Here is a 23724-nt window from a genome sequence, read left to right on the forward strand (position 1 = left end):
GTCTGTGGGACGCGGCCCCTCTGTTCCTGATCCTGCAGACAATGACGGATGCTAATTGGGGACTGACTGATTTAGACCAAAGCGAGTCGTGAAGACAATGCACGGGTGGCCAGTGTCTCCATAATCCCCTGTCCTCTCAGGAATGTCCCTCTGTTGTAGCCATCCACACCTAACCAGACCTGCCCTGAGGCCCCCCCCCCCCCCCCCCCCACACAACCCTAAAGGCTGTCGCTCACTGCGGCTGACCTATAGGGGGCAGTATTTCACCGATCAGCTGATTAACGTTATCTTTATATGCCCTCCCCGCACACAAACACACGGATTTCTTTGTCCTTTCATTCCCTCAGTCTGGGCTCAGAGTGAAAACTGAATTTTTGGATATTCTGGTGCGACAGTTTGGTGTGTTTGAGGGATGCAGGGAGATTAAACATGTTGAAATGCCCCCACACAGAAGTTAATCTCACATGCTCTTTCCTCCTGTCTGCGATTCTTCAGAATTCTTCCTCTCAGGTTTGAATGGCTGCATGAGAAACGCCACATCCAACAGATCTTTAAAAAGGAGGTGGATTAGAGCAACACTAATGATTTATTTGCAGAAAAACCTTCGCATGAAAGCAAGGATCAAACCGCTGCTGATCTGATTACTGTTTGCACATCCAGAACCAGAGTCGTTTCCCATGGGTAGTCGAGTTTCTACTCTAAAGGGTTTTTCAAAGGGATTTCGCTGAGAAAAATGACCTTTGAAAAGTGTCTGCAGGTGGAACGTGTGAAAATAAAAACACCACCACATATGCGGAGTTTCTCAGTGGTTAGGGGAGATTTTATTCAAAGGTTTCAGACCCAGCGTGGGTCCCATGGCAATTAAAAGCAGGATTAACTCATAATCCCTGAGAAGCCAATATTGGGAATGAACAGTTCAAACCCTCCAGATACTGGAGATTAAAGACTGCAGTCATTCAACGCAGGAAGGGGAAAAAAACATGTCCAGGTCATTCGAAGCACATAAACGCAACAGGGAAATAACATTATACCGTCAGAGCTACTTTAAATACAGTACACAATACTGTAATCAGGACGTACAAGTGACCCAATGTGGGTGATAAAGCACATAGAGACCCCCCCCCATGTGGGAACTGATGCTGCCCCTGTTCAGGCCTCCAATCACGCGTCCCAACGGGCTGTAGATCAGCTCCAACACGGAGACATCGGAGATGGAGGGACAGTCCAGGAGCAGCGGGCAGCTCATCGAAAACACGGCTGTGCAAAAACGACTCAAAGCGACTCAAATGATTGGAACGCCCAACACCAAATCTCTCCTTCCTTTTCCCTGATTGTGGCAAATGCAAGGAAAGCCATTAAATATAGAAAACTTTTTCTTTTCTTTTGCAAATTTGGACTTAAATACGCCACTAAAGGGCTTTTCACCCTAAAAAGTGCTGTGTCCTGCCGTACTTAGGTCAGCTAGCGAGGCTTTTGGAAATGTGCCAGCTCAGGTCGAAGGAGAAATAACACTGATAACACAAAAAAGCTGGGTAATATCTTCATACTGGAGCGTTTGTCCGGAGTCATCGAGTGGAAATGTCAAGGCAAAAATGCCCGAGAAAGCCTACTTGATGAAAAATAAAAAAAAATAAAAATCCCCCCCTCCAAAAAACAACAAAACAAATCAGTTAATCAAAAAGCTGGCGAAAGCTGGAATATATGAAAATACATTCTATGAGAATCGCAGATACATTTACAAGCAACATATATATCACAAAGCTCAACCGATTGCCTGCAAAGCTTCACGCCAAAAGCCACTTCCTGTCCAGAAGCGGTGCCAGTCGCCGTGGCGAGAGGGTCCAGGCTCCAAACAGGAAGGAATAGTCCCGAGTCGGGCCGCACAGCAGCCCAGATAAACTAGAAAAGGCTGCGCGGAACTGCAGCCAGAACACAGCAGCCGCGCAGTCTAACATGGAACACGGGTCCCCACCGGCCTTTCAGATACCGAGGCGGGACGGGGACGAGGATGAGAAAGGAGCGGTCGCCCTAGAAGACAACCTGAGGTGGACACCAGGGGGTGTCTGGGTACAGGAGACAGTGCACAGACTTGAACCTGGAGGGGACACAGACGCAGGGTCAGAGCTGTTGCTGCAAAGGCAGAAGCTGATAACCGGGAGACGTCCTCACCTCGATGGATCCTCCTCGACGGGAAAAGCCCCTTTCAAATTGATGATGTTGCTCTTGTTCTCAAACATCCCATAACTGAGGGTGATCTGCGGGGTCCAACAGAAGGATGAGCACCAGAAAAACACGCGGTCCTTTAAGGGGTTGGGGGGGAGAAGCGGCCGCGAGCCTCGTACCTGTTTGTGCATCTCAGACCGAGACACCTGTTGCAGGTTCTCCAGGTGGGAGTGGAACAGGTTGCTGCGGGTCAGAGGGACCCCCAGAACCCACTCGATGATGTAGCCGATGGTGCAGTCATCGGGCAGCCGGATCTTTTCTGCCGTGTTCATGAAGTGGCCGCCGCTGGGAAAAGATCGGGGCAAAGGTGTGAGCGCGGCGCCATTTTCAGCCCCAGAACAACACGACCACACGACGAGCGAGGGGTGCATCTCACCTGGCCCACGGGCTCATCTTCAGGGCCAGACCCCGACTCACGCAGAACCCTGCTCCTCCAGTGGCGAACCAGAAGTTCACTGGTTTCTGTAAAGACGGAGAAAACCAACACAGGGTTACCGAGGCCCGACACGAGCGACCCCGGGAAGAACCGTGGCGAGAAACATCAACGCACCATCTTGTTGTCCCCCAGCCGCTCCGTGGCCTCGATGGGCCGGTCCAGACTGGGCTTCCCCACATACATGTCCTGAGTGTGGGGGTACTGCGACAGGAACTTCACCAGAGTCCGAACGTTCACGTAGTTGTCGTCGTCTACGTGACAGAACCACCTGAGGGGCGGAAGCAGAGGGAGGATGACGGGTGTTCGGAGTCTCGGGAAGAAGAAACGCGGTCGAGCAACAGAAGGCGCCGCTCACTTCTTGCCCGACTCGATGAATTTGTCGTATTCCACGGCCATCTTGCAGGACAGAGCCTGGCGGCTGTGAGCGGCGGAGCAGTTGGTGTTGATGGCTCGACTCCCTGCAGCCACAATAAAAGAAACAGATGGATCTTTAGTTCGTGGCGACGGCATCAATGGAGGCTTTGTGAAGCCTTCACAGAGGCAAAAGGGCTCCGGGCCCAGTTTTGTTTTTTTCCGGTTTTTCCCTCCAGCCAACCCGTTTCCATGTTGGTAATTAAACAACGTGCCTCTCTGTTCCCGCCGGAAACTCCCCTCGTTAAACTTACCGATTTTCTTCTTCAGTTCTTCGTCCTCTCCATCAGTGAAGACGTGTGTCTGAAAAGAAAGAGGAGAAGTTCCAGATTATTCCGAAGCGTCTCGGGATGGCGCCGGGCGAGCGACCGCGTGATCAGTTTCACCCAGCATGTGTGTTTAGCATCGATCCACATGTCCTTTATGCTTCCAACACACCAGCTTAAACAACCTCAGGCACCCACAAAGGCCTTTTGTCTCCTGTTCCAGGCTCGCCATGGAAACGCCGTTCCCCCCTCAAAACATCCCAGACACAGAACAAAGCGGGAGGCAGACCGTCCGCCCTCTGGCACACACCCCGATCCAGCATCCCCCGGTTGAGCCTCCTCCACCACCGGGCCCAGGCGTGCGAGCAGACGCCATCACGTGCGCGTGCGTGCACGTGGAGAAACCAACCACTACTTCAGGTGCCTGTTAAATGTAGCAGTTACTCATAAAAGGAGCGAACAAAAGGCACCTGTGGGGGGGGGGGGGGATTATGATGGCTGACAATGAGCAGGTGCAGGACGCCGAGTGCTGATGATGAAAAGGTTCTGTAACCGCCAGCGCTGTTTACCCTTCGCCTCAGGTGTGGCAGCACCTGCCGGGCGTCACGCTGCCTCGCCTCCGCCACGCGTCTCTACACGCACGCACGGCGCCTTCGGACCGAGTGTTTGCTAAAAAGAAGGGTTTTTTTTTACAGCAATGATTTCTTCCCCCCACCACCCCCCGTGTTTGTGGAACAAATGTTGGGTGCACGAGCCGGCGTTTGTTTAAGGGAGGCCGGCGGCGTTGCTGCGGAGGCCGCCCGTGTTTGCTTTAAAGCCCACAGAGGAGGCAGCGGCGGCGAGGCAGCGGCGGCGAGGCTATTGCCACGGCCGCCACAGCGCTGACAGAGGAAGGGGGGGGGGCACTGATTAGTGAATCAAAAACTGTGTGTGGCCATTCTCCCCTGCTTCACCTCCTGTCCTGCCATCACCCCCCATCCTCCAACACACACACATGCACTGCCGGGGCCCCTTGAATAGAACAATGCCTCAGGTTGTCGTGTCGGCTAAAGGCGCCACTGGGTAAATCCTAAATATGTTTGCCAGCATTTGCATACAGCTGCAGGAGTTCGCTCGATGTTCCTCCCCTCACTGCCAACTTTTTCTCCCCCCTCCCTCTGTGTTTTCTGGGATTGAAAGGAACTGTTACTCCTGCAGAATACAGATCAATAACGGCCAAAACAACACGAGATGGTGGAGTGTGAAACAGAGATAAGAGTCCAGGGACACGGGGTGAGGGGCGGGATGTACTGCTGACCTCAGGAAGGCCCGGCACGGCCCCGTCTGAGCCCAGCCTGGTGCCTCGCTGGCTGTCTCCAGCCCTACGGGAAGGAAGGGCATCAGGCTTTCCTCCTTGCATCCAATAGATCCACCCGATCCCCTCCTGTTTTACACGTTCAGTGGGTTTTATCAGGACGAAGAACTAAGACTGTGATTAACGTGTTTGTTTTTCTCCTTGATTGTGTGCTGGGATGGTCATTGTGCTCTCGAAAGAAAGCAGGAGGTCGCTGCCAGCTGCAAAATGAATGTGCAGAGTGTGCAAGAGCTGAGAGCTATTGTGTCCTTTTCGTTCAGCTCTCACATTATGGTTTGAGGGACACTCACGGAAAAACAGGAAAATGCAGTGTAACGTTTCAATGGGCTCGACAAAATGGAGACGTTCACAAGAATTTGGCCCCAGCTTGGTGTTTAATAGAGACGCCTTTAAATCCTAAATGCGGCGGCCCCGGGCAACAAACTCATCAAAAAAGATCATCGTCAGTCCCATTATCGAATAAACAACAGCAGGGAACAAGGTCCAGATTTAAGGTGTCAGCACCCTAATTTAGCCTTTGTTTGAGGAATCTGCTCTTAAAAGTGACCCAAAGTCCACAGATGTCCATCAGCTGAGCGTGAGAACCAAACCTGAACACTGCAGATGCACCATATGCACATGGTGGGAACTGGGAGCATCATATGGCTACATTAATGCCAGCCCCCTTTGTTCGGTCTCCTCTGACCACCTGTCACCCTCCCTCCAGGAACTCCCTCTCGCATTGTGAGCTCAGTCTCCTTTTTGTCCGTGCAGCCACCCACCAGCTGCCTGTCGCTGATAAGCCCTGCTGCTAACTCTGGAATGGGTTAAGCAAGCCTCCGCAAGCAGCAGGACCCGTTAGCACAGTCCCCTCTCGTGCTAGCAGATGTTGAAGTCTCTGTTTCGGGTGTAAGACTGATCTGGGGCATCTTAATCGCACATCTTTCCAAGATCAAATAAACCCAACGGGCACAACCATGTTCAGACAGAAGGACTTTTAAACCGGAGAAGCCTGAAAGACACACGTGACGCATGTCTGAGAGCAGGAAAAAATCGTTTTGACGAGCCGCCTCTGTGCTCAGACCGTGCCCAGTCTTTGTGCAGCCCATAAAGGAGCTTGGCTTTCAGGGCCACACACTCAGCATGCTGCACCCCTTTGTCCCGGGCATCCCTCTTAAAGAATCCCCCACTTTCCCATCCCTCCAGCATGCCAGGTCCAGACTCGTCTCCCACTTTCCCACGGAGAGAGGGGAGACGAGGGACTGGAAAGCCTTTCTTCCAGAGAGGTGCTTTGTTAATGCTGGAAGGGGGACAGTGCTGCAGTCGGTAAGCATCCACTGCCCAGGGACATCCAAAAAAGAAGCTGGACAATAGAGAGGGGGGGGGGGCTGAACTGCTTCCACCATTTCTCAGGGACGTCGCCCATGGGAGAAGAAAAAGTGACAGAGCCCAGCACTATTTTAGCATTTAGAAACAATGCAGGGCCATAACCAGCCGCTCAACAGGCATCAACTGCCTGAGAACAGCTCACAAACTATATCAGCCTATTAATGGAAGGAGGAAATTTAACCTGATGCCTTTTGTAAGCACAAAGTTTGATACAAATAAATTACATTTTTTTTAAAACTACTAAGTAAATAACTGGAGGAGGGGTGTTATGTTCCTTTACCTGTTGCGCGTTCCTTGAGATCCATGTGTCCAGCAGCAGATTCAGTCTGGACTGGTGGAACTTCTTGGTGGTCTTCACCGCAATGAAGATGTCGTTTGCGCTGAGGTCCTCCGCCGGCGGCGGGTCACCGTCGGGCGCAGAGAAGCGGGCGGGCTTCTCCGCCTCCCTCCGTCCGCGGGTCAGCTTGGACAGATACGCCGAGAAGCCCTTCTTCCCCTGCGCGCTCGGTGCGTCCTCGTCTGGAGCTGCGTCTTGGAGAGGAGACGGTGAGCCTGCGCTCGCCTGGCCCCCCAGCTGAGCCCAGTGATGCTGCACAGCAACCAGCAGCAGCAGCAGCAGACACAAGCCTGCGGTGCTGGCTACAGAAATAATAGCTTTCTTTCCATTATTTTTAAACATGATTAAATCTATTAAAAATCTATAAGACGGCGCAACGAATCCGTGATGCAAAGTCCATATGGTGTCTTTCCTCAACACGCAACAGGTCCGTCAGGATGCATAGCTGACATACATTAAGCTCCGGTGTTCCGAGGGGGCATATATAAGCTTCCCCAGCGGCCACGCCTCCGGGAGGTCCTTGAACGCAGCATGCCAACCAGTGACGCAAGAAACGGGGCGTGGCTACACAGCTGCCCCTGCGTGAGTCTGGGCGTACGTGTGTGTCACGCGTTTCAAATAGTTCAGTCTGGCTTAGATAAAAAGGGGCTAAATATTGACTCTAGAATCTAGAAGATAAGAAAATCGCAGGTGTGCGCGAGTAAAGGTGTGCTTGGAAACACTTGACACGGTGTGGGAGTCAGTTGGAAGCGGCTCGACCCGAGAGCTGCCACCTCAGCCTGCATTGTTCTGCGCCGTCCTTGTGAGATCTCCCAACAGTTGGCCGTTCCCGAACACTTGATTTAAACAAAATGTAGCCACAATCAACCCCCCGCTAAGCAGATCGTTTCTAAACCACCATTTACGTTTCCTCTTTTGGCGGGAAAACGGGGAACCTGCTCCGTCACCCCTGACGGGGCTCATTCTTCACCCCTGATAATGAGCAAAGAGAAAGTGTAAAAGAGACCAAGCGGGGGGAGGGGGTGACCCCGTGGCCTTCATTCTGCTTTTCATCAATTGCCTCTCTTTCCAGACTCCCAGGGCTCCGGTCCCATCGAGAGAGGCTTTGATTCCCCACTGATTTGAGGAGCCAGTGTCATTCCTTCTGGTTCATGGCTTATTTCAGCCGTCTTCACACCCCAGTGATAAAACACGCTCTTATCCTTTTTGAAATTGCCCCCTAAGCTCTCAGAATTGACCCCCCCACCCCCACCCCCACCCCAAACTCACCCAGGTTTCTTCAGACAAAAACCCACTTCCTCGACATGCAGCCCACAAGCCCACAAATCAACAACGAGCTGGATTATTTATTTATTTTGTTCTCCTCAACAGCCTCGTCGTGCCAAGGGAGCCGGGCGGTCGGCTCCGCCAGCGGTGATTACACGAGACGGACAAATGGGAGGTAAGGAATGTCATCCAACTCTACCCGGAGTGTCACAACATCCCACAAGTGTCTCGGAAACATCAGTGGGAACACGTGTGCGAGGCTGAGCTGTAATCGTACACCCGGCAGAGGGCGGATGTCAAACAAAACGTGCACCACATTAGCCGCAAGCCACATCTTTCATTTTTACCCTCCAATTCAGTCTGTTTAGCATTCCTGAGAGAGCTTCCCTGATTCCGAAGCACTGACTGATTACAATCTGCCTCCAACCACAGTTTATCGTTGCCATATAAGCACATTTTACAACCGTGAAACATATGTGACGGTTCTGATACTGGAAACTGCGACGGAGGTTATCCGGAGGACCGCTTGATGAGGGCTGAACAAGAGGATCGCTCTTCAAGCTCTGTTTGTTTTCCCAGTTTGCATACACAAGTTCTGATGGGACCACAGGCCCTAGCGGAAGCGGGTCCACAGGGTCGCCTCAGAACTCGGTCCTGTCCTCGTGTGAAATCGCTGCAGGGATTTAAAACCCAGTGACATGTTTCCATATTCGAATTTTAAAAGCTAGATTTGTGCTAGCATGTCCCCAAATAGCATGTGAAAAGCCGCCCTGTTTGGACGTCTCCATTATTCCAGACACACAGACTCTTTTTGTCCGGGCCTCTTGCCACCTTGCTGGGAGATACAATGGGAGCTCAGGCGGCAAAGACAAAAGACACCGAATCCACCGAGGTGCTTTTAATGGTTTGTTTTGTCCTCCCTTTATCATTGAGATACTTCAGATGTGTGAGCCGCTGATGGGGCGGTTTGAATCATCAAACTTGTTTTTGTCGACGGCCGCAGGAGAGCGCCCACGGGGGGTCGCCGTCAGTGTCAGTGGAGAAAGCTGACATTTGATTTGTCCGAGGATGTTTGAGCGGTGATAAGGTTTACTCCAAATGGCTTATCTAAATAAACCGGCTCAGCGCTGCGAGGCGACGGGGATCTTTAGCAGCAGAGGAGAGAGGCTGCCGATCCAATGAAAACAGGAAACACACTGCTGGTGGTTGATGTCCTATTTTAAACAACCACACACACGTATACACGCACACCCCACTATACGTGTTCCCTTTTCTCTATTTTCCACAACTACAAGTAATTTACATAACTGTTGAGAGGTGCCGGTCGCCCCCTGCTCCTGCCCTACTTCCACAATGTTTCCCAGCACTCTCTCTTTGTTGTTCTGGGACGATCACCATCCACACTTTAAAAGAGGAGAGCTCTTGTCCAGTGGCGTCCAAATGAGTGGGTTTAGCAGCAGGTCACATCGTGAACGGTGCAGGAGATGGCCTCAACGCCCTCCGGAAGGCTTTAGGGCACGACGAGGCGCATTGTGTGTCATGGTGGGCGCAGAAGCCCACTGGTGGAGCTGGTGATGTGAGAGCGACAGCGCGGTCTGGACTCTCAGGGGACGTCAGAGGGACTCTTGTGGGAACCTTTCCCTCCAGGAGGGCTACGTGGGTGTTACACACAGATAAAGAGGCTTCGCACTCACATGAACTGGAAAAACAGACCTCATGAGCCAGGGAGTCGGACAGATGCATCGGCAGCTGGACATGCTGGTCATGCTAGTCCACCGCCGGGGGTATAGCTCAGTGGTAGAGCATTTGACTGCAGATCAAGAGGTCTCTGGTTCAAATCCAGATGCCCCCTTGAATTATGCCAAAATATAATGTGATGACTGTTTAAGCTCCAATGTTGTTTAATCATTATTATCATCATATCTCACATAAATTATTTCAAGTATTTTAATCCACTCAAACACAGATCATCTCGCAAGCTTGTGTATTCTCCTGGTTGCCAGGCAATCGGGTTAAAGGCGCTGTAACTCCCTGGGGTGTTAGACCTGTTTACCTGCTCACACCTTTGCTGACCTCCTCACTCTTCACTTCACTCCCAGAGGCCTGAAAGCTCAGATTGGACAAACTTCCTCTGGAAGCAGCACGAGGTTGATCCCCGATGCCATATGGAGGTCAGCAACGGATCGTCCAGAACTCCTGGGTCAGTTGTCTTGGTGACCAGGCCCATCTGTATCTGTTTAGGTGGGAGTTTTCCCTGCAGCCCAATTAGCTGCTATTAGCAACTAGCATAATTCATCATCTCAGGAGAAAGGTTAATTATTTCACTGCAATTTCACAGTCTGCGAGGATCTAACCTTTAGGTTTGTTGTTTTTACGGCTCTTGTGGAGGTCACTTTAGGCATATCGTGGCAAAGTTCACTTTCTGGCGTTCTGTTGACTGAGTGAAGTCTGTAGGGACCAGCAGCAACCAGGGAGGCCGCACAAATTAAAGAGCCATGACAATGGAAAGCAGATGTTCGTGCAGAGGCAGTCCAACCACTTTGTTTCTGTATGGAAAGAGCAATAATATCTGAATACTGGCCAAGAGTTGCAAACACTCCAACAATTGACTGAACACAGGGAGTTTTCATTTAATGTGCCCATAAACTGAGTCGGATGTGTTTGACGGAACAATTTCTCTGGTTCTGTAAGCCCTCATTATCCCAAAGTGTTAATTGATATTAAAACCAGGGATCTGTCATTAAATGACATCAGGAGCAGTAATCTTGTGGGGGGTTGGGGGGGGGTTATTGAACGTACCACCTGTCAGAAAATCCTGTATCAGTCATTCACACCTTGTTCCCAGACAGTCCAACATGGTCATCTGAGAGAATTGACTCTTTTGGGTTCCTAAGATTAATTCCTGGCACCGGCCTTGGCCCCTCTCCAGTCAGAGGAATAAGAGCAGCGTCCCCCCCCCCCACAGAGCAGCAGTTTAGCTCTTGTGGTGGGTCCAACAGGGCTGATCCTCTCATATTAAATGGATTAGCTCGGGCCTTGTTCTACAGTCAGGGGCTGCGAGGGATTCCAAGCGTTAGCATCTTATTTCCAGGAAATTCTTCCAAAATGCAGATGTTAATCAAACTGCAATTGAATGTGAGTCTTGCAGCGGAGGCGGGGGGTGGGGGTGTGGGGGGGCTTGAGTTGTGAGTTTGTGTACAGGCTTTGTAGCCTGGCTCTGAGAGGGACTCAGCCTGCTTTAGCTCTTGTTGTGTCTGTGGGAAACTGTAGCATTAGCGCTGCTTACCAGCTTTTTGATTTCCCACGGGAGCCGCGGATCGCCGAGATAAGATCATGGTGGACGCCACCGGGTTACAAAGGAAGAATCAAATTCACCTCAGATCAACTGAATTGGCTCGTTTTTGGCTCCAGAGCGGCCCTGACGAGGTCGAGTTGTCCACCGCTGGTGCCGGTGCTAAGCTAATTAGTCCTGAATGGCATTTGCGTGTCCCCGTTTGGTCACACGCACAGTTAAACACATCATACTGTGTCTGAATTAGGAAATCGTGGCAAAATACACAACCAAAGGTCTGTCTTGTTCAGCAAAGTGGGTCCGACCCCCGGCTGAGGCCGCACTCGCTCACTGGCCCTTTCCCACAACCTCCAGGCACCTTGGAGGAAGTCACCCATGCATAACTGTGCTCCTTAATCAAAGGCTGAATGTACAAGTTGTCCCGGAGGTTGGCTGCCACAACCGCGGCATTAGAAAAGCACATGCCCCCCTTTCAAAGAGAAACAATGCGCCTATTGTGTGGGGCCACAAGTGTCTGTTTAGATTTAAAAGCAGATTTGGACGATGAGCGAATATCTACCAGGGAGGACACATCCAGGACTTCACAGTAGCCAAACAAGTGTGACAGCATTGCTCTTCGGATGACAGCCCCCGCGCGCTTCACTGTCGCTAACAAAGGCGCGTGATCGACATGAGAATACGGGGGATACTTCAGGTTCAGGTGGATCTAAATGAGGCTAAAGGGGACGTGTAGTCCTGGAGGAGCTCTCGTCATGTTCCAGCCCTCCTCTTCAGGCTGTTTTATAAATAACTGTGATGACCCATCTTTAAATAGGACATTGTTTTGTCTATTGTCTCTCCCACCCTGAGCTGTCCCGATCTCGATGCCTGGAGCAGCGACACACATCCTCTGACCCTCTCCACCCTGACCTCCACCACCTGACAACGAGGGGTGGGGGGGGGGGGGCTGCCAAGACTGGTGAAACCAGAACAACCAGGACGCACAAGTTTCCTGGAAAAACTTTATTTTCTTTCAACCAGCTGAAGAGAAGGGCGCCATCTCAAGTGGCGGCAAATAAAACGTGCTGAACGTGGGTCCTCCTTTCAGCACAATCGGACTCAGCAGTGGACTGGTTAAAAGGAGGCGTCTGAAAAGGATGTTTAGGGCTCTGGAAAGGGGGACGTGCTGGAGTGTTGGGTCCCTATTCTTCCCATTATCCGGCCTGCCGTTTCCATTGGAGGCCCATCTATCAGGAGCGCCTACAGGAGCTTTCAGAGCTGAAAGGCGTCACTATGAACGGGCCCGTCTGTGCGTTGCTTGGACAACAGACGTGTTAAAGCTAGCCAGCTCCACTTACGAGAAAAGCCGGGGTGGTGGCGGGTTCTCTGGCGGAGAGCATCACATGTTGGCCGTGTGGCTCTGGGCTTCTTAGATCTTCCATCATCCTGGATGGATCCTGCAACGAAATGTCGAAATTACAGCAAAGTGTAACACGTGAACGAGGATTTTTGGCTGAACGTCTCTTAGTTGCAGACAGAAAGCATCCCCCCCCGCCAGCCCAGGGTGGGGGGGGGGGGGGGGGGGGGGGGGGGGCGTGGGCCCTGCTTTCTCTCTCATCTTCCTGTGGGAATCGAGATAATCCGCCGAGGTCACAGCGGCGTCTCTGTCGCAGCGCAAACGTTTCATTCCCGTCACATAGATTTCACGACTTCTTCATAATCCCTCATGAAATATCCGATATTTTCCCAATTACCCTTCCACGGAGAGCAGAGTGAGCTCCAGTGACGCTGGGTCGAGAGGGGGCGGGGGTGGGGGGGGTGCAAAAGCCTCTGCATCAAACCCTAAACAATGGGAGCTTGGCGTGGATGGCCCCCAGGCACAGCCATCTGCCGCGGAGAGAGTGCACTCCCTTTTGTCAGCTATTGTGGAATGCGGAGGCAAATTGATGAGGGCCGGGTGATTCCTTTAGGGCCCGATGAGACGGCAGACAGGCCTGCCAGCCCCAGCAGACGCCCTCTCCTCCTTCCTGTCATGTGACCAGGCAGCCAGACGCCGCAAGCTCCGAACACGAAAAGTAAAAGTGTGTTTAGGGTCTAATGGAAAAGACTCCACCCGTTGACAAAAATCCGAATGTTTCTGGTTCTGAATGGGGGAGGGGAGGGGAGGGGAGGGGAAGGGATGGGGGGGGGGGGGGTCATTCAGAAAATAAGAAACGTTTGTTCTTTTGCAGTGATGCTGCCAGATTGTGAAAGTCTGTCCTTGTTTGGACGGTGACCTCTGACCCTCCCAGCAGGTGTGTGTGGGTGGTGGGAGCCAGTCCAGAATCTCCACTGGAGTGTGTGTGCATGTGTGTGTGTGCATGTGTGTGTGTGCATGTGTGCGTGTGTGAAACCCCCAGGGAAAGTGTGCCTCCACGGAGAGACGGGATCAGGGCAAAAGGGCGGATCTCTGACACAAACCACCGCAACAGGCAACTCTGGTTTCCACGGCAACCTGCTGCATCAGTAAAGCTGTTTGGGACTGTTGATCTCTTACTCTGATCAAAAATCAACCGATGGGCTCAATGAAACGGCGTCGAGCCTTTAAATAACGCATCGGTTGTGCTCCCTGCTAATGATGTTAGCATTTCCACATCTGTCAGCCCTACTGTGAATCAAGCTTCTGTCAACCTTCCCATATCATCTCCTCCCAGTTCTTGACTGGGAGCAGTAAGCTGGGACTCTGACAGGAAGTCAGTGCCTGCGTGAGGTCGCTGCAGCGGCGGAGCTTCAAAAGCCAGATGAAAAGCACAGCTTCGCCGTAGCTGGACGGCGGCTCCTTTGAGGTGACGCTGCGGAGGAATTTAACTTTCCACTCGCGCCTCGGATCAAACCGGCGCTACCAACAGGCCGTAAAACCCTCGAAGATGGCGAAGCGATTGTGATGAGACGAATAAAAGGCGGGAAAACTGGGCGCAAAGTGTTTGTTTGTTAGCTGCAAGTGCTGTCGGCAGCCGTGATGACCTGATAATCTCAGGACCCAAATACACCTCAGAGGACCTCAGAGGGCTTCTCCCTCCCTGGGGGACCTGCAGCGGAACTTTGAAGTTGAATTGGGGAAAAAAAGCCAAAAAAATCCCAGTAATGGCTCTTTTTTCTGGCAGCCCCCATCTGAAAAACCATTGTTCCTGTAGCCCCCGTCCTCATACAATGGACGCTCTCTTTGGACAATGCTCGCAGCCGTCCTCTGTGAGAGCCGCCAGCCCCATGATGCATGACATTTGTATAACATTAGCGGGGTCACAGCCCACGGTCAAGATGGTAAATGAAGGGTGGGGGGGGGGGGGGGGGGGGGCTGAACTCTGGACAAAACTTTGAACTTCAGCTGACTGGAAGAGAGCGCAGGTCGGCTTGCCACCCGAGCATCGTGTCCTCGGGGTCGTCATGGAGCTCGAGTTGAAGGAGCAGCTTCGGAGAGCAGAACGCTTCATTAAATCAGCAGGTTCCCCAAAGTGATCCAACTCATCCAAACCTCCCTGCGCGTCGGGGAGCAAGAGCAGATGTTGTGTTTACGGGCGACGAAAGAGCGACGAGTCAGCGGAAAAAATGAGGAACAGAAAGACTGTTAATAAGAAAGGGAAGGAGACTTCTCAGCAGATCTGTCAGAGGTTCAAGAAAACGGGAAATATGGCAGAGAAACGGACACAGGTGGCTCCGCCCCTCCAGAGGCAACACCGATAACGAAACCTCATCAGCGCCGGGGCAGAGGTGAAGGGAGGATCCTTCCCGTCCCTCTGATTAGCGGGACGGGAGGTCGTCCTCCTCTGACATCTCTTTGTCTCTGTGATTCGGGCGGAAACGTTCCTGACTTCCCAGGTCGGCGCGGCGGCTTCATCCGTCCCTGAGCCACACGCCGTGACCTCGGGGACGTGGACGCGGTCACATCTCCAGGAAGGCTCCCCATTGTTGAACTTAAAAATAACAAATATCACTCAGGCAGTCGGGCAGACGCCAACGAACGTATCTGCTCGAATATATTTAACATCTGAGTAGAGTTATAGCTATAAACAACATCAGAGCGGCCAACTTTGGCTTTTATAGGCCAGATTCAGCCGCAGCAGCCTGGAAATCCCTCAGATGGAGGATCATATATGGATGAAGGTTCATATACGGATGAAGGTTCATATACGGATGAAGGTTCATATACGGATGAAGGTTCATATACGGATGATGGTTCATATACGGATGAAGGTTCATATACGGATGAAGGGGGGAGGTCTTGACATTGCCAGCCAATGATGTAATATTATATATATAGGGTTGTGTTTACATGACAGAACAGTTTAGAAATAAAGCGTGTGTGTGTGTATGTGTGTATGTGTGTGTGTGTGTGTGTGTGTGTGTGTGAGTGTTTCGGAGGGCTGCAGCTTAAATCCCCGACTGCTCTTAAATAGCAAATGTAAAAAAAAAAACCTTCCAGAGAGAAGAGAACATCCTCCCTTAGGCCGTCGGCGGAGATCGGAAAAACAGGACAAACCCAGAGTGGGACGTGAGCCGCCCAACTCTGACCCCCATCTGCACGGTTTCCTCCACTCACCCTGGGTGGGACTCCCCCCCCCTTCACCCCCCGGGGGCCACGAGCACACACATCTACTGTTCTCCAATTGTGGCTGCAGTGATTTGGGGCTGCTGGGGCAGGCGGGAGCGTTTCTCAGGCCGCAGCCTTTCGGGCCTCCTGCCGTCGGGACGGTTTGTTGCAGTTGGGCCGTTGCCACTGGAGATAAGAATCAGCCGTCATGGAGCAGGAAATCACAAATAAGCTGTGGAACACACCGAATTAGTCAAAGCAGCCCCCAAATCCACTTTTATCACATGACAATAAAGAAACATGCAGGCTTTTCAGAAAACATCTCAGAGATCATCTGAGGAGAGACGTCAATGACCCCCCGCGGCAGGAAGATCAGTATTTTATTCTGAAACTACTCCGACCACATCCTTCAGGTCTCCAGACGATTCAGTTACGTCTCGGTCATCACCTCAGCCTTTCCTTGTAACCAACACTTTGTTTTCGCGTAAAATAACACAATGACTCAGAGATAAGTGGCTAATTCTGTTCGTTTTTCCAGGATTGCGTAACGTCGGCGGCATTTGGGAAGATCGGGGTCGTCATCCGATGCACGGCTCAATCCCCTCAGGAAGTGTGTGCGGCAGTGCAGGCTAAGGAAGTTCAGCCCCGCTCCTCAGATGCCTGTTTACGTTGGGGGCCGCCGCGCCGAGACGCAGGGCGGCGTTTCCGCGAGGAGCCGCGCGGTCGGTTATTTTCCCACGTGATAAGTGAAAAGCAAACAAATCGATTCTGCTGTTATTGGTGGAGGACAGGATGTAGCTTTTGGATGAACCGCGCCAGCCAGCTCTGTTAGTTTTGGTGCGTTCACACACAAGTGGTGAGGTCATCTGTTGACGTTACCGGGAACATCTAAGAAAGCTCCGCGCGGACCATCGAGTCCGCTTGCTAACCGGTTAGCTAGCAGTACGTTCTGCTGGAATCAGCCTGCGTGTGACTGATTTGTTGGGGCCTTGCAACTGAGGCGTCTGTAAACACGCCTGTGTGGTTTTATTAATGTTACAAAATGCCACTGTGTCTCCAGGGGACACGCGATGGTCGGAGTTTCCAGCCCTTTGAATTGTGGTGGTCTCAGAAGATCTGAAGATAAGGCCGCTGGCTTTTTTGCTTTAATGGTTGAAAAATGCGGCATTTGTTTTCCTTTCTGGCCAGTGTTTGGGCTCTGCTGTTATCTCAAGCATGTCTTCCGCACGATGGTGAAACGGAGACGTTGTGGCAGTCAAGCGCACGAGGTTATCAGCCGTGCGGCGTCGGCTCCCCCTAATGAGCGCGGCGAACCGGTTTCTCAGGGATGGCGGTCCTCGTCAGGCAGGAATGGCAGTTTACGTTGGGGGCATCCACTGGGGTCGTGACCTTTGTGGGAATCAATCTCCCCTTGTTTCCTGCTTTTGCCCAAAAGTGTGATTTCAGCGTGATTTAACCTCCGTTTGGAACTTTAATCACCATCAAACGGCAGCAGTAACACAATATTGTGTAAAGCACCTTCTGAGTAACGACAAAGGAAACACAGTTTGAACCGCACACAGTCGCTGGGTGTGTGAGGCAAGAAGATCCTCCCTTTGTCTCTCCGTACGGGCTGAAAACGGACAATTGTGAAACCCTCTTGACTTCCTCCCTTTTGTGTTTGCAGGACGCAGACACGAACGTGTGAAGTCACTGTACGCGTCCACGTTTCAGCAGATCTGCGGCGCGATGCGGCGGGTGCTTGAAGAGCCCGAGCAGCCAGTAAAAACAGTCGTCAAAGGTCTTTGGATGTCATGTTTAATCGAAAGGTCGGATTTATCATGGTCAACATTTAGAAAAGAAGGTAGAAAGAAAGGCTAACCCGCTAGTTTTCCCTGTTACAGTGAAGGTTGGCGTGATCGGCCCTCGTCCAGACACGCTGGCCCCGATTCAAGATGACATCAAACATATGGAAAACATTGGGAAAAGGAAGGAAGTGGGAGAATGGAAGCGAATAAGCTGGGAATTCAATGAAAATCCTTCATCTGTGAGGACTTCTGAGCGCGAGCCACAAGTCCGCTCGCTGCGTTTAGAGAGTTATCCACACGAGAAGATCGGAGGATGTTTTGTGGTGATTTTGTGCGCGTTGGGGAGGCGTGGGGGGGGCGGGGGGTCTGAAGAGCTGCACTTTAATGAAGCAATGAAAGCCTGGCTAACGAGCCGCTGAGAATCGGGCCACTGTGACTGTGTGGGACGCTGGGAACGCAGGTCACCCAGGACCTGCCCGGAACGTTCTCAGGGGAAACAACGCAGTGAGAGCAAGAAGGGGGGGGGGGGGCACAATTACAAATACAACACTGAGGTTTGGACGGGAACGTCGGCGTCCTGACAGTTTACATTTGGAGATGCGGTGAAATAGATGACAAAGAAAAACAGCGGAGAGCTTGAATAAACAGACTTCATGCAGCTGCGTTCCTGCAGTGTTCAGCCTACAGATCCACATAAAAGATCCCCTATGTGGATTTCCGGGGGTAAAGTGACCAACCACACCTAATTTACAAAAGCTGGGGGAACAAGCTGTGGCGAATATCAAAGCAATCACTGCTTAAAACCTGAGCTCTGGGTAGGTAGCCATGAGAAACCCGATCCACCTCTGGAGGCTTGATCTTGGGATCGATTACTCTGAAGTTTCCCATGATCCCGGCCCTCTCCGGGGGGAGCGGGTCTCTGCTGCGGCGCTGCGTGGGTCTCTCGACCGTCATTATCATCGATGGGACCCACAATAGGCCAGAGAGATGAGATAACATTGTAATCGGCGGAGCAGCAGGTGAGAAGCTCAACAGGACACGATTAGGTGTCCGGGTCCCAGGGTGTAGCGTTGCCCGGGGCCCCGGGGGGCTCGGCCCCGCCATCTGCCGGGGTGAATTCCTCCCGGCCGCTCGATAGTAGCGCAAACTGTTGCTGTGGGGCGTTGCTTTGAGTTTCTCCTGTTACCTTTGTGGACCGAATCGTTACACTTTACTCCTCTTTGTTGCTGCTTTAAAGAATGCAGGAGGCTTTATGCAACACACACACACACACACACACACATGCACACACACACACACACACACACACACACCCATCCCTCCCCGGGCTTTAAAAACCATTACTGGTTTTGGCATTTTCATGTAGCAACTCTTTTGCCTTGGCCAAGTCAACTCCAACTAATGACCACAAAGTGCACGTGCTTCGTGCGCACTCCTGATCCACTCTCTTTTGAAGGAATCAGGGGCCTCGACTGTGACGCCATCACTCGGCGTGAGCTCCCCCCCCACCCCCCCGGGGATGGCCCGACCACAGCCGTGGCCCGCTCCTGTGAGCGGACCCCCCTTCCATCCCAAATCATGGAGTGTAACTGAAAATGAGCCGCAGGCCCGACGTGCTGACACATCTGAGCACGAGGCCGCCGGGATCTTCGCTGAGCTCGTCGGGGTCGTCAATCATCTACGCTGGGATACCAACGACTTCACCCATCAGATCTGCTGTTGAACAGATTCTGTTTTCATTATGGATCTGATGGGGGGGGCACTTAAACCGGATCCGATTCCCGTGTCGCCTGCGGCAGAGATAATAGCTGTGCGAGAGAAGGAAGAGCAGGAGCCACAGCTGTTCCATCGCTTCAAATCAGTTACGAAGCCCACGGTGCTGCTGCGCACTTCAGAGGCTGATCGCTGTGACCACAGCCTCAGACCTGGAGCCGTAAATCTTTATCCGCCGTGGCTAATTTCATCAAACTTTGGCCAAATTTAAAAGCAAACCGTCCAGAAGCGGGTCCGCATGTTTGGAACCATCACGGTGATTTGTGTGTGACGGGATGGCGGAACGCCGCCCGCGTCCTCTGGAAGGTCACTGGCTGCATTAGTGCAGGTCAGCGCGTTGACGACATGCCCAGATGTGAGGGACGACCCTGGACCGACCCGGAGAGGAGCCGTGTCCCTGTTGATCTGGATCATGAGGGATTTCAGACGGCTCGAACGGTTTAACGGATATTATATGGTCGTGGAAAATATTAATCTGAGGAACGTAACGTGAGGCTGCAGAGGGACACTGAGGGGGTTTAACGGTAGACCATCGGCGGCTCCAAACATGGGGGCCAGCTCCATCGGCGGCTCCTGTTGGGACACCAGAAGGTCTTTGTTTTGATCGCGAGGGTTTTGCCTTCAGAACAAAGACCTTCTGCCTGCCGGTGGAGACACAAGCGAGCTCCACGGTGCTCCACGAGCACCCTCCACGAGCACGCTGTTTGGAGGGGGACGTCCAGAGGGACAGAGAGGAGCATCTCCAAGCCTTGTCCGGGGTCTGGCTGGCTCATCATCCTGTGATGGCTCCAGCTCGGAACAACAACTTTCACCTTTTGGCTGTGCCTCCAAATGGAACGGGGACAGACTGGAATCTCATCACTGGAGATCCCATCACGGGGGAAGTTAACGGTTGTTTTGTGCCTTGACATGCAGGGGAGGAAGCGTTTAGGCAGCGAGAGCGAGACCTGCTTCTGCCCCCCCCCCCCCCCCCCCCCCCCCCATCCCCATGTGCTACAGAGAGGAAAAACAAGCCCTGTTCTAGATGTGAGCAGATTCTTCTCAGGTGGATCGTGTTTTTGTCTTGAGATGTTCTCCCTTGATAAGGAGAAGCTGAAGCGGCCAGACAGCATCAGCTATGCTAACACCAGTCCTCCCAGTTTAACACTGGCCGTCCGGGTTTGTTATGGCTTTTGCAGGGATCAGACCTCTGCCCTCTCTGGGAGCCTGTATTTGTGCTCATGTGGGCGGTCGGGCTCCCTGGGGTGTCTGCTCATGAGAGGGGCTGTTACCCCCCCCCCCCCCCCCGTGGCGTCTGCTGCATCAGGCGGAGGGGGGAACCCCGAGTGAGACAATTTGTAGTTGTTGAGGTAAATATTGCAATGTGGGTGGGGGGAAAAAGCCTGGATTATTGTCAGCATGGCCAAATAGGGAAGTCTTTTCTTATAAACAATATTCCAGGCTTCTGTTTCTTATTTAATCACTAAATTGTGCAACGACTTTCATGGCTGAGCTTACTTTAAGCATTTTCCCATCTGCACCCTGAAGCCATATAGTCAGTATTTCTCACTGTTTTAATCCTGTCACCTTCGCTGTAAAATGGGGTCCAGGCTTCACTGATTCCCATGCAGGAAAGATGTCATCTTCTCCAGGGTAATAAGGACACATTAAAATGAGCCAGCTGACACAGAACCATGAAGGAATCTGGAGTCTTTATACCTTTCTATATTCTCTACTGACCTTATTTTGTAAATCTTTTGTAATTAAAAAACTTAACTGTTAATTTTCAAACTTAATACGGCCCACCTAAAGTTGGAGTTCTCATATGCAACTGAAATGATGAAAACAATGATGAACAGCTGGTTCATTCGAAGTCTTTGTCGCCATCTGCTGGACATATTTTAGAACAGCTTCCAATCTAATGGTGCCTGTCAAGTTAGAAAGTCATTTAAAAGGCTGATTTATTTCAGTCCGAAAGTAAAACTAAAATATATTGTGTAGGAATGCTCAATATTGCAGAATCATAATATAATCCTAACTATTTCATTAGTCTACCTTTGTGCCTGGTATCAGGACATGTGTGTGTGCTCTGGCCAGTTTACTCGCCTCACCTAAAGTGTAGAACCCGTGTAGAAGAGCTGGAGGCTCCCATCAGAGCAACCCGGGCTTCCAGAACATCTCAGCAATGCTGCCTCCATTCCATAAGGCAGTCAAGCCCTGACCAAGTGCAGTGTGTGTTCATACATCTTGACATGTTTGCATAATAGCTTTGGTCTTAGCGTTCTATATTCTAAGACACTAATTTTTTATTTTCTTTAAGCTATATTAAGCAAAATTCTAAGTAATATATGGAGTACGTAAGTTTGTTACCGTTACACTTGAATTTAATTATGGAAAAGCTGATTTTACTTTGATACGCACTACCATCAACCACTCCAACCTTAATCAACATGAAATTATAACTTTTCTGCTTGGTCAGTGATTCTAAAGGGTCTCAGTTTCTCCTCTGGTCACATTACTCACAATGAGGCTACATGACAATGCACATGCAATTTTGTACCAAATGTGATTATTCCCCCCCCCCCCCCTATTGGAACAGAAAAGGCCATTAAATTCTGAAATTTCCAGGTTCTTCATGGATGGCTGGAACCTGGGTTCAGATTCTCTCATGATGTTTAACATTGAAGCAAATGTTGCACAGTAATGCACAAAGCATTTTGAAATATGGAAAACACTCATTGCAAAGAGCAATTTAAACAACATTTCTTTATTTGCCATTGAATCAGGTTAGCCAAATGGAGCCGTCCTGGCCAAAGACATCTAAAACTTCTGGAACTGCTTCTTGGCTCCAGCAGCCTTTGTCACTTTGAGCACGTTGAACCTCACAGTCTTGCTGAGTGGTCGGCACTCTCCAACAGTCACGATGTCGCCAACTGTGACGTCTCTGCAGAAGGAAAAAGTGGGTTTAGCGACTGGGATGGCGGAGCTGCAGACCAGGACGATGTCAGCGATTTAACGCTGCATCAGAGTTTGCCAAAGGCAGTGTCGTCAGAGCATCTTGAGCTTGGAAGACCATCGTGAGAAAGACATCATTTGCAGCTAATTAAATCATAACCTACCCAGACTAAATCATTGGCTCTCAAGAGGACAACCCTAAAATTTCCCTTTGAGTACACCGGCGCTCAATAAAATAATCCTCCCGTTACTACACTTCAGATTACCTGAAACAAGGTGAGAGATGGACAGACATGTTCTTGTGCCTCTTCTCAAAGCGGTTGTACTTTCGGATGTAATGCAGGTAGTCACGTCTGATTACAATCGTTCTCTGCATCTTCATTTTGGTCACCACACCTGCAGAAGAGCATCAGTTAGTGTAAACTCACATTCACGTTTAATACATACAGACAAGCACCAACAGCTGCCGCCTCACTGCATCAGCATTGCCATCAGGCACTATCCTCAGAACCCAGAAGGTTTGGAAGACCATCGTGATTAAAAACATCATTTGCAGGTGTGTGACGAGAAAGAACAAGAAACATTTATAGTGACTTATGTTGTGATGGCAACAAAATCATGAAGTCAGAACCGCGTTGAACTGACCAGAGAGGATCCGACCACGGATGGAGACATTTCCAGTGAAGGGGCATTTCTTGTCAATGTAAGTGCCTTCAATAGCCTGGGGGAAACAAAGGGCAACATGTGTCAATGGGGCATGCATGGATAATGTCCTCAATCCTGTAAATACTGACTGCATCAGTATTGCCATTAGGCAGTGTCGTCAGAACCCTGCGGTTTGGAAGACCATCGTGAGAAAGACATCATTTGCAGGTGAAGTATTACAATAATATACAGTGAAGGGGTAAAGCTTTAGGAGTGCCTGTTATCGAGCAGTAATTTTGATTCATTTTCACCTCTCTTGGGGTTTTGAAGCCCAGCCCGACACTCTTGTGGTAACGGGGGAGCTTCTCCTTGGCTTCCTTGCCACCATCGGTTGCCAGAACACGCTTCTTGTTCTGGAATATGGTGGGCTGTTTCTGGTAAGACCGCTCGGTCTGGAGATCAGAAAAGATCCAAGATGTTAGGTCGGCTTCATGGACGAGGCGAGAAAACCGCTGAAAATCTGCCAACGCCCACACATGGTTGAAATAGTGCAATATGTATAGTATATATAATGAAAAAGATAAGTCGCGAGTTCAAAAACAGTCATGTTGCAGGTAGTTTAACAGCCATTATCGACACATTTTCTTGACTCAAGCTAAGCTAACAATGTTAGCATTCGAGTTAGCTCATCGGTGCACGAGGGAGGTACGAGGGCAACGGCTAAAGTCTAAAAGTAAAGCCTTTAAGCGCACTGAATTCGCCCACGACAACGTACAGACAAAACATAAAAGCATAAATCCGGTATACATATAAGAAAACACAGTTATTGACACTAAAAACGTCGATTTAAATACACCACGCCGCTTTCCTTCACATACTTGTGCATCCGCCATCTTTGCCAGCCGAGTCGTAAAGAGGCCTACGAATGCGCGCGACGGCCGGAAGACGGCACGATGTCGGAAGTGACGTCTTAAAAGGCGAGGCTACCGGAAAACAACAACTTTAAAAAAATGTATTTATCCCTCGAAAACAACGGCTAACGCCGACCCAAATAATAGAAAGAACGTCTAAAACCTGAACATAACA

At 51.0% G+C, this 23724-nt stretch overlaps 2 protein-coding genes and 4 non-coding genes across 6 annotated transcripts; 1 reads left to right on the forward strand and 5 right to left on the reverse strand.

The window, feature by feature from the left end:
* Positions 1-791: 791 nt before the first annotated feature.
* On the reverse strand, positions 792-6871 carry lfng (LFNG O-fucosylpeptide 3-beta-N-acetylglucosaminyltransferase). Its single transcript, XM_003964864.3, has 8 exons — positions 6339-6871; positions 3325-3373; positions 3015-3117; positions 2774-2927; positions 2600-2685; positions 2343-2508; positions 2170-2255; positions 792-2095 (listed from the first exon to the last, which is right to left on the reverse strand). The coding sequence occupies exons 1-8, from the start codon at positions 6735-6737 to the stop codon at positions 2029-2031; spliced, it is 1110 nt and encodes a 369-aa protein (XP_003964913.1). The 5' UTR covers positions 6738-6871; the 3' UTR covers positions 792-2028.
* Positions 6872-9441: 2570 nt separating this feature from the next.
* trnac-gca (transfer RNA cysteine (anticodon GCA)) lies at positions 9442-9513 on the forward strand. Its single transcript has one exon. It is a non-coding gene; the product is annotated as a tRNA-Cys (tRNA).
* Positions 9514-21786: 12273 nt separating this feature from the next.
* On the reverse strand, positions 21787-23639 carry rps11 (ribosomal protein S11). The gene is made up of 5 exons (XM_011604143.2): positions 23517-23639; positions 22950-23090; positions 22639-22714; positions 22260-22389; positions 21787-21982 (listed from the first exon to the last, which is right to left on the reverse strand). The coding sequence occupies exons 1-5, from the start codon at positions 23529-23531 to the stop codon at positions 21859-21861; spliced, it is 486 nt and encodes a 161-aa protein (XP_011602445.1). The 5' UTR covers positions 23532-23639; the 3' UTR covers positions 21787-21858.
* On the reverse strand, positions 22053-22136 carry LOC115250094 (small nucleolar RNA SNORD35). Its single transcript, XR_003888655.1, has one exon. It is a non-coding gene; the product is annotated as a small nucleolar RNA SNORD35 (small nucleolar RNA).
* Positions 22464-22548, reverse strand: LOC115250092 (small nucleolar RNA SNORD35). The gene has a single exon (XR_003888653.1). It is a non-coding gene; the product is annotated as a small nucleolar RNA SNORD35 (small nucleolar RNA).
* LOC115250093 (small nucleolar RNA SNORD35) lies at positions 22783-22865 on the reverse strand. Its single transcript, XR_003888654.1, has one exon. It is a non-coding gene; the product is annotated as a small nucleolar RNA SNORD35 (small nucleolar RNA).
* Positions 23640-23724: the final 85 nt, after the last annotated feature.

This window comes from Takifugu rubripes, chromosome 5, assembly GCF_901000725.2.
Source record: "Takifugu rubripes chromosome 5, fTakRub1.2, whole genome shotgun sequence".
NCBI lineage: Eukaryota > Metazoa > Chordata > Actinopteri > Tetraodontiformes > Tetraodontidae > Takifugu > Takifugu rubripes.

Excerpts from the sequence above, each read along its gene's own strand:
- lfng (XM_003964864.3), bottom strand. The coding sequence starts at position 6,737 with ATGTTTAAAAATAATGGAAAGAAAGCTATTATTTCTGTAGCCAGCACC. Across the intron at positions 3,374-6,338 it reads TCTCAAGGAACGCGCAACAG|ACACACGTCTTCACTGATGG; the intron begins GTAAAGGAACAT and ends CTTTCTTTTCAG. Across the intron at positions 2,928-3,014 it reads TTCATCGAGTCGGGCAAGAA|GTGGTTCTGTCACGTAGACG; the intron begins GTGAGCGGCGCC and ends TCCGCCCCTCAG.
- rps11 (XM_011604143.2), bottom strand. Across the intron at positions 22,715-22,949 it reads GCTTCAAAACCCCAAGAGAG|GCTATTGAAGGCACTTACAT; the intron begins GTGAAAATGAAT and ends TGTTTCCCCCAG. Across the intron at positions 21,983-22,259 it reads CATCTCTCACCTTGTTTCAG|AGACGTCACAGTTGGCGACA; the intron begins GTAATCTGAAGT and ends TTCCTTCTGCAG.